This window comes from Gracilinanus agilis, chromosome 4 (genome assembly GCF_016433145.1).
Source record: "Gracilinanus agilis isolate LMUSP501 chromosome 4, AgileGrace, whole genome shotgun sequence".
In the NCBI taxonomy this organism is placed as follows: Eukaryota; Metazoa; Chordata; class Mammalia; order Didelphimorphia; family Didelphidae; genus Gracilinanus; species Gracilinanus agilis.
In genome coordinates this window covers 253,977,787-253,987,945 of record NC_058133.1, presented here as the reverse complement: position 1 = coordinate 253,987,945, position 10,159 = coordinate 253,977,787, and the positions used below count along the sequence as shown (strand labels likewise).

At 35.4% G+C, this 10,159-nt stretch overlaps 1 protein-coding gene across 1 annotated transcript; it reads right to left on the bottom strand.

Annotated features, from left to right (window-relative positions):
* Window positions 1-5,960: 5,960 nt before the first annotated feature.
* On the bottom strand, window positions 5,961-6,890 carry LOC123244922 (putative olfactory receptor 2W6). The gene has a single exon (XM_044673582.1). The coding sequence runs from the start codon at window positions 6,888-6,890 to the stop codon at window positions 5,961-5,963; it is 930 nt and encodes a 309-aa protein (XP_044529517.1).
* Between the last annotated feature and the right edge of the window lie 3,269 nt (window positions 6,891-10,159).

Sequence of the window (10,159 nt, the reverse complement as noted above, 5' to 3'; positions counted from 1 at the left end):
AACTAGTGGAAACGCGCATTCGGCCAAGGGGGGGGGCGCGGGGGGGGGGGGTTGAAGGGGAAAGGGGAGCATGAATCATGTAACCATGTTAAAAATGAATATTAATAAATGTTAAAAAAAAAAAAAAAAGGAATTTGGACAAATTAACTCTAATGCCTTCACTGGCTTTAAATTAAAGTTATTTTCTGTGTCCTAAAAGGGAGTACAAAAATTAAGAAGCTATACCATTCAGAGAACGAATTAGACCTATAACAGTACTAGGAAGTCGGAGGAGAAAATCAGAAGTTTGACTAGACCCAAGGCCAGAAAAGTGTGCTTATTAATATCTCAAGCTTGGAAAACATCTAGCCAGAGGAAAAATACTATATTCTACTATCAGACATGGGCTTATCTGATTTAGAACTGAAGAAGCCTTGGAGACCAAACACTCTCATAAATGGATGATGAGGTATGAGAGAATAAGAAAAAAAAAAAAAGCTGGGAATCAGAACCAATGCTCTCTGATTCCAAATCCATTTTGTGATCTTGATTGAAATGAAGAGTATCAACATCTGTAAGGTATAAAGAATTGAGATAATGAATCCAAGGAGATAAGGGGAAAGATAGTGAGGAGTCAGTGTTTGTTGATAGAAGCAAAAGTTTGTGGCAAAAGCGAGATGAACATCCCATGAGCAAAAGAGAAGTTTCAAGAGCAAAAGAAGCCCAAATAAAAACCACAAGATATCAAAAATTTGACAATTATGACTGAGACAAATTTTGCACTACAAAATCTTTGGAATCTATTGCCTTCTCTCAATTATGTAGCAGCCACAATCTTCTGATATTTTATAGCATTAACACAACATGATGGGTCTTGTCAAGTCTTACAGAACTAAATTCAGAGAATGGCTTCTTTGGTTTTTCATTCCTTATCATCTGGAAATGTCCACAAGAATTGGTCCTGAGACTTTTCATGTTGTAGTACCCAGCCTCTATGGAGATTTTTCATTGTTAAATGCCTAGAAGAAAAACTAAAAAATAAAGCTAATACCTATGTTATTGGCCATGTTTTCATTAATAGTGGACTGACAGCACAACCAAAGAAATATGTCAGAAATAAAGAGCTCATGAAGGGACAGAAATAAAGGAAAAGAAATCGTTTCTGACATTTCAGCTGGAGAGAAAAAGAATGATTATGAGATGAACATAAAACATAATAGTATCTTATAATACAATATAGTAATCCCTTTGCATACATTTTCTCATGTTATCCTTACAATCCTGTAAATTAACTTCTCAGTAGCACTGATATTGTTTTTCTGTGGTTCTCAAAGAGTAGATGAGCTTCTAGGGCTCAATCTGCCTCTTTCTAGGAGGCAGTATTGATTTACTACGTGTGGTAGTTTTATGGATTTGTCCAATAAATTCAGCTCCAGGAGCCCCCATTTTAAGCAAATCTTATCTCTTTCCTGAATTTGTTATGTCTCATTGAGTCCTAGTTATTTCACTTTAGTAAATGAAGTCATTCCACTTGGGAAACTCACCAATCAATTTTTTTTAAAGAAATATAAATGGGTAGGTAGGTAAAATAGTGGATAGAATGCCAGGCCAAGAGTTGGGAAGATCTAGATTCGAATCTGGCCTCAGACATTTCTTAGCTGTCACTTAACCTCAATTGCCCAGCCCTTGCTATTCTTCTGTCTTAGAATTTAAGACAAAAGATAAGGGTTTTAAAAAACAAAATTAAAAAGTAATATAAAGAAGATGGAAACAAGAGAAAATGAATATAAGCATGTTGTCTCCTAATAGATTATGAGTTGCTTGAGGACAAGGACTGATTATTGCCTTTCCTTGTAATCTCAGCGCTTAGTACAGTGTCTGGCACATAGCGGGTACTTTAAAAAAATGCTTCTTGACTGCCTGTAAGTGCTTTCTCTTATTGAAACCACTAGCATTTTCTATATCAAATGACTGTGGTGATAGGAGGTATCTTTATTTTACTCATGCATTCATTACAGAAACTTCTGGTGTTTTTCCATTACAAATAATGCTAGTTTTTCTTTTTAGCATTTAATGTCATTTCACTTTCTGAAATTAGAATGATAACGTCTCCATTCATTTTCTATGAGAGTGTTTTATTTGATAACCATTTGTTATTTTATGTTATCAGGGTCAATTACAGCTTTCAACCACTCCTCAACCTGAAATGCTACCCCTAGGTGAAGATCCCATCCTCAGTGCATCCTGGAAATATGACCCAGAACTGGGTAATGAAAGATCGAGTAGCCAATTGGTGCCTAGTCCTATATTCTGCACAAGCTTGGGATCTCTTTTTTGCCTTGATTCACAATTTTAGTCCTCTTTCAGTTCCTGATTGCTATAATGCCCCAGGCAGACTTTATCACCAGTGGGCTTAGAGCTCTCTACCTAACTTTCCATGAAGACCTCAGATGGAAATATGAATCACTATGATTTTCTTGGAATTCATAATCTGGATTTGTTCTGATTGTTTTTTAGAACTTTGTGGAAGAGATATGGGACAGAACTATTTTGCCATTGTAACTGTTCATAAGCAAAATAATTTCTAATAATTTTTACTTCCTTTTTAAGTATTGCAAGTTCTTTTTGTTTTTAAATATAAACATTTTGTTTTCTCCATCTCTCTTTTAATCAGATGAACTAATTACTTTTTAGTTTTATGAGTTTTTTAATAATAATGTATAAGCGAGCTAGAGCTGGAATGGGTTAGTTATCATGATAGATCACAATTAAAATTCAACAAATTCTTGATAGGCTGGACTAAAACAAAAATTAATAGTTAAAAATAAGGTATATCATTTTCCTAATTTGGTTCATATGAAAACAGTTTGGAGATTTTAACTAATCAAAAGCTTAATTTGTTGCACCTAGCAAAATAATCATAATTTTAGGTCAGAGTAATAATCGCTCACATTTATGTAGAACTCTAAAATTTGAAAATGCTTTCATTTCAATAATCCTATAAATATACTTATTCCCTTTTTTATAAAAGATAAAAGTAAGACTCAGAGGAGTTCATTGACTTGCCCAAGTTCCTCATATTGATAGTAGCTACAAACAAACCCAGATCTCCTGACTTCAAGGTCAGTGATCTACTCATATTATCATGTTGCTTTTAAAAGTTAAATAAGATCAAAGTCACCCAAAGTAATGATTACAAATGCACTCTAGCCTTGTAGTATTTTATTCATTTATTGACCATTTTAAGAGGAACATTGATGAACTAAAGTATATTGGAGAAGTGTGAGAATCTGAAAACTATACCATATGAGGAGTAGTTGAAGGAACTAGAAGAATATAGCCTGGAGAAGAAACTTCAGGGAAACATAATCACTTCTTCAAGTATTTAACATGAAAGCAAGTTGTCTTGCATTTTCCCAAAACTAAGATCGTAGAATTAAAGCTAGAAGAGCACTTAAAGATTCTAGATTGAGAATAAAGAGATATTTAGTGCATCTCAATATGTGAAGGAACTTCTGAATAGTTAGAAGTCTTGAACAATAGAATAAGTTGCCTTTAGTGGTTCTCAGTACCCTGTCATTGGAGGTGTAAACCAAAATTAGATACCTATGTGTCAGTAGGAGAGATTTCTGTACTGTTGGGAAGTTGGATTTCTAAATTGATTCCAGCTCTAAAATTCTATGATTGTAATGCCTGTCTAATACTTCTTTACTACAGAATGACTGTGATAGTGTATATAGACAAAAGTAAACTGATAGATACCAGTTTATTTAAAGTAAATCTCTGTGGTAGCTAAACCTACTGAATAACAAATTAAAAGTCAAGTTGCTTGCCTGGATCACTTGTCCACAAGTCTCAGTGGGTCAGTAGATAGAAAACTAGATTTGGAATCAAAAAGATTCAACTTCATGAGTTCAAATCTGGACTCAGACATTAACTGTATGTCCCTGAGCAAATCACTTAACCATTTTTGCCTCCATTCCTCATATGTAAAATGAGCTGAAGGAAATGGCAAACCATTCCAACCACTTTGCCAAGAAAACCCCAAACAGGGTCACAGAGAGTCAGAATAATTGAAAATAACAGATCAAAAAAATATATATACATAAGGATCCCTTCTGCTACATGTTGATTTAGAAAACCACATTTTAACATCATTTATATTCTATTTTTATTAATGTTTTCAAATACTTCTCAATTACATTTTAATCTGGTTCAGGCTGCATTCAGGAGTGTTGATAGCCACGTATTTGACCCCGCTGATCTAAATAATGCAAAAAATTTGGAAACTTAAAAACACTTTGTGATTGGCATCAAATAGCAAAAGATGTCTAGAGTAAACTCTATTGATAAATTCAGACCTTACAAATTGTAATTCTATATGTATCTTGTAAACAATTAACTACATAATAAAAACTTGAAGCTTCTCAAATAAGCTTCTTTCTTGTTCTTCTTTGTATATGGAAATCTGTGTGTTTGTTAATGATTGTTAAGTTCACAAGAAAAAAAGGGACAATTTAATTTTTTTAATTAAAGGAAACAATGACAGTTCTGTCTTTATTCTGCACTTAATCAGAATCACAGTAGATGACCTCCAATATTATTTCTGATTTCTCATACTACTCTAGTCACCAGCTCTGACAATCCAGCACAGCAGGTTGTCAGGAAGATGGAAATTCCACACTCAGTTTACCCTATGTGATTAATTTTACAGTGACATTCACTTGCATTGAAACTATTGCAATCAGTATCCTTATTCAGCCCCAGGGAAACATAGAAAAGCAATACATGTTCATGACAAGAACAACCACAGTCACAGACTACCCATTATCCTATAATAAGCCCCTAAACAGACCCTCATAGTACAGAAACTTTCCCTAGAATCAGCCCAGCAAAAAAACAGCAGTTAGTGAGTTAATGCAAGTTTCTAAATTCCCCAGCAAGAAAGTACCTGGCCTGGGTTTGTTCCCAAACTCCCACAAGACCAAGGAAACAATGAAACACAAGGAAAACAGGGGAATGACAAATTAGCACAGAATCACCCTTCTAGAACTGCATTCTTATTAACCCTATAGCAGAAAGAACAGCAAATATACTTTTTAAAAATAGAGAAAAATGAAAGAATATAATGGGAACAAAATTTGGACCAGACTGATATTATTGTATCTTATTTGATGTAATCAACTACCATAACTATCTCTCCTTGATTAATGATAGGTATGAATAGTATAACGTAACAGTATACATGATTTAATTAGTTAAAATATAATCAACCATTATGCTTAAGTAGGAAACGATGTTCTTGCACTTTATGGATGGCTGAAAATAATAAGTTCCAACTAAGCCATTCCATAATGAATAATTCTTGACAAGCTTGCTTCTTTGTTCAACCACAGTAAGATAATTAGTAAATGCCAATCATATGATGTTTCAAAAGTTAATATGTGATTTTGAATGTATGAGAAAATCAAAACCTGTATGAGATTATAAAGAAAAAAGGGTATAAAAATAAAAATCAGCAGATGCCAAGAGAGAACAGCCTCTGCAATCCCATTTGCATTCTGGCTTGTTTTCATTTCATTTTCGCCATGCCATCCCACCTCCAGAGACCCTCCCAAGCGAAGAACAGGCTCTTTGCAATACTCTAAAATTGTGCCTCCTCTCCTCTCTATGTCTCATTTGACCAGGATCTGACAACCTCAGACAAGTAACCCAGGTTACTGAATCCTAGGGAGTTTATGTCAGACCAGCCTTCCATTACCCTCTTGGATTACTCATGATGACTTATAGGTAGCATGATACTGTAGAAAGCACACTTAAAAGTGTGCTTTGGACCTGGGTCCAATACTACTTCCAATAAATCACTTAAGCTCTCTGGGTCCTAGTTTCCTTATCTATAAAGAATGTTGGGAGGATAGTAGTTCCATTCAGTTCTAAATATATGAATCTATGATCCAATGAGTTCCAGCTTCTGTAATTCTCTAGGTTTCATCTTTCCCCATCACTTTCTTCATTGCCCTATTAACATCTTTATTTCTCAGTGTATATATCAAAGGGTTGAGGGTAGGGGCTACAATGGTATAGATAAGGGCCATGACCTTGACTTGGTCCTGGGAATAATTGTTCTTGGGCTGAAGATACATGAACATGATAGTCCCATAGAACAGTGAAACCACCATCAAGTGTGAGGCACAGGTCCCAAAAGCCTTCCTCTGTCCCTCAGCTGAGCGGATCTTTGCCACTGCCCAAGCAATACAGGCATACGAGGTGAGGATGATAGAGACAGGTATGGCCAAAATGATCAAGCGAGCAATGAACATTTTGGACTCCATTGACCCAGTGTCCACACAAGATAGCTTGATAATGACAAGGAGCTCACACAGGAAATGGTCTACCTGGCGATGGCCACATAATGGCAACACCATTGCCAAAGATGACTGGAGGATTGAATTAGCAAAGCCTGAGAACCAAGAAGTAGTTGCCAGGAGATGACAGAGTCGTTGATGCATGATAGTGGCATAGCGCAGGGGCCAACAGACAGCAAAATAGCGGTCCACAGCCATCACAGCAAGGAGCACACATTCTGTAGAGCCAAGAGCCAAGGCTACTGAGTATTGGACCAAGCAGCCAACATAACTGATTCTTTTATTATGCCCCCAGATATTTGTCAGCATTTGGGGGACAATGCTGGTAGTGAAGCAGATGTCTAAGAAGGAGAGATTTCTGAGGAAGAAGTACATAGGCGTGTGGAGCCGAGAGTCCAGAAAAGATAAAATGATAATGGTCATATTGCCCATCAATGTAATGGTGTACAACACAAAGACAAATAGTGAAAGTACCAATTCTAACTGAGGTTGGTCAGAAAAGCCCATTAAGATGAAGTATCCTCCTGAGCTGTCATTGACTTCCATGCTATGTTCATTTTTCATCTTCTGCAGTTTGTACCTACAAAACATCCAATAGTTAAAAGTTGAAATTTTGATCAATTCCTGGTTGGCATTATGACATATAATATCATTCTATGGGTAAAATCTGGATTTTACATGATGAAAAATGACAAGAGCACCAAACATTTCTCCCAATGAAATTGATTATCTTTTTTGTAGAATTAAATTCCCAGTCCTGTGATCACCAAGAGGAAAAAATATGAAATGTAAGTATGATCTCTTTTCCTTGAATTTGTTTGGCCTTTCCTCAAAAAAGTAGGCCTGAGTGATACAAATATTGCTACTGCCAACAGTTGACTTCCTGCTTGGAAAAATGAGGGATGTGAGGATGAAAAGCAGAAAACCAAGAAATCAGATATGAAGAACTAGGTTGGATAAATACTCATCAGGTATGTTAAGGGAGAGATTCTTAATCAGGTATGATCAGACAATATGGCCACTGAAGTTCTCAGATCTGACATTCAATCAATCAAGCAAGTGGTACATATATATTTCCTATTCAGGAAGATTAAGGCCATAGGTTTAATGAAAGGTAAGAAAGGAATGGGATAGAAAGGATTGGGATGGATTATATAAATTAGGAGAAAGGCAGTTTATCAACTTTAACTAGTGCCAAGGAGAACATGTTCAGGGATTTAATTCTTACAAAAGAGTGTGTTCTTCACACTGGAAAAATTATCCCTTATGTCATCAAATACATTTCTCTCAACAATCATGCATTCTTCTCAATAATCAACAATCATCGGGAGATTTGCTAAAAGATTATAACTATATAACCAAGATTACAAATACAGAGATGCTTAATCAACCATTTCTATTGCAATGTAATGCAACTGAAAATGAAGCTCCCTGCAATTTGATAGGGGACCAGAAAAGAAAGAACTCAAAAACATAGTAAAAAATATTTTGATTTTGTTTTGTTTTTTCTTCATTTTCCAAATTATCTCTAGTATTCAGAAAGCATTACTGATGCTCTTATAGGTGAGAATTGAATAACATAACCCTAGAAAGAGAAATTTCTATTTCTCCTTACTTTTGTGAGGTCCTGAATCTTTTACTCTTGGAAGAGCAGAGGAAATTTAAAAAGAAAAAAATCTCACCTTAATATGTTGTTTCCAAATGCCAGGGTTTAGGCTCAGCTTCTGAAAGGTTTTCTATATCCCATTCCATGTCCGTTCCAAGTCCATATCACTGCACTGGTGGTGAGAGGGAGAGAGAAGCTCCTTGGATATGGCAGAAAAAATACAGTTTTGATAGAAAAGGGTTTGGGGTCATAGAGTGAGTTCAGTACCTGACAGGAGAAATCTCAGTTTTCAAAACTGTGCGACCTTAGACAAGTCATTTAACTTCTCTGAAACTCAGTTTCTATTTTAGTTAAATGGGAGTATGGTAGAATGCAGTATCTGCAGGATGTTTCAAGACCTAAACTTCAGATAAGGGGACCCTATTATAATATTGCTTTCATTATATAGCACACCAGGTTATTCTGAGGATTAAATGAGACAAAGCACATAAAGTTCTTTGTATTAAAAATATTATGCAGATGTCACTTAACTATATATTAAATAATGCAAATCCATATTTGTGGGTAACATTTTTTGTCCTCATTTCTTTGGCATTGCGTGCAGCACTGTACACTTCTGACAACTCCTCCCTTTATAAAGCCTTCTCTTTTACCAGATTTCATGACACCAATGCTCTTAAGGAAAGGATCTCTTCCTAACTCACTAGTTATTCCTCCATCTCTTTTGCTAGCTCTACCATCTGCTCTACTTTTCTAAATATAGATGAATCAAGAGGTCTAGTCCTAAATTCTTTCTCTGTATTTGCTATCTCTAAGAAAATTCATCTTGTCATAAATTCTAAAGTCTATGTAGATAATTCACAAATCTATGGCTATAGCTCTCAAAATTCCCTACACATACTTTGTAGGATTTCTTTAGCTAGATGTCTTACAGTCATTTCAAAGTTAATATATCTAAAATAGGATTCATATTTCTTCCAAAATAAGATCCTACTCTTGACTTCTCCATTTCTCATAATAACAATTTGATTTTCTCAGTCATTCAGCCTCTAAAACCTCTAGTCCTCCTTGATCTCTCTATCCCACTATATCCAATCAATTACCAAATTAGATCAATTTTTAATAATTCCCACTGGTTTCCCATCTTTTCCATTATCCTTGACACAATCTTAGGCATGCCATGTGCTTTGATCTATTCTAGTCAGTAATACATATGGGTTGCACTGGTCCATTATAAACTATCCCCCTTCTCATTATTATTGGGATTCCAGATATACTCTAATAGAAATTCTAATGCAATCAGCCCCATTTGGTTGAGATATTTGACACAGCCGGGGCACACAGAAGCATCCCTGGGAAACTTGTTCCACTCTTTATAAAGCATTATTTGCACCATCATCCAACCCTGCTACCCAAAGTGACCCACTCTCTCTACTATACTCATATTCAACTCTGATAATACTTAATACCTGCAACATTTATTTGTCACCTAGGATACAACAAAAGACAAAAAGGTTTACTGGATAGTGTATTGCACCTAGAGTTGGGAGATCTGGACTGGAACCCATTATAAATACTCAATAGTAATATGGTCATAGGCAAATTAACTTCTCAGAGCTTTAGTTTTGTCATCTATAAAATGGAAATAATACATGTAATACCTATTTCACAGGGTGGTGATGAGGAAAGCATTTGAGAAACTTTCAAAATGGTACTATAAAAACATTATCATGATGATATTCCTTGATTCCAAACTCTCTTGATTCCAAACCACCACAATCTTTTTCTCCTCCTAACTCTCTGAACATTGTTTTTCCTTTCATTGACTGCTCATTTTCTTTCTACTACTTAATGAGATTGTTCATCAAGAATCTGCTCTCACCTCTTTTATCTTCCACCTCTACACTTGTAGGAGGGATTATATGATCATTGATTGTCCTTAGAGATTTGTAAATGCTACTTTATGCTCTGTGGTTTCTCCTTTAGAATAAGGAAATGAACTCCTCTTTGTAGGAGATATGGGTTATTTGTCAACTCTCTCATTAGAATTTAAGCTTCTTTCAAGTAAGAATTATTTCATTTTTTTAACTTGCATCCCCAAGACATAGCACAGTACCTGTCAAATAATAAATGCTTTAAGAAATACTCACTGGTTGATCGAGAATATTAGGAGTGAAGTATGTAGCTTTGGGGTGGAGAGTTGGAAAGA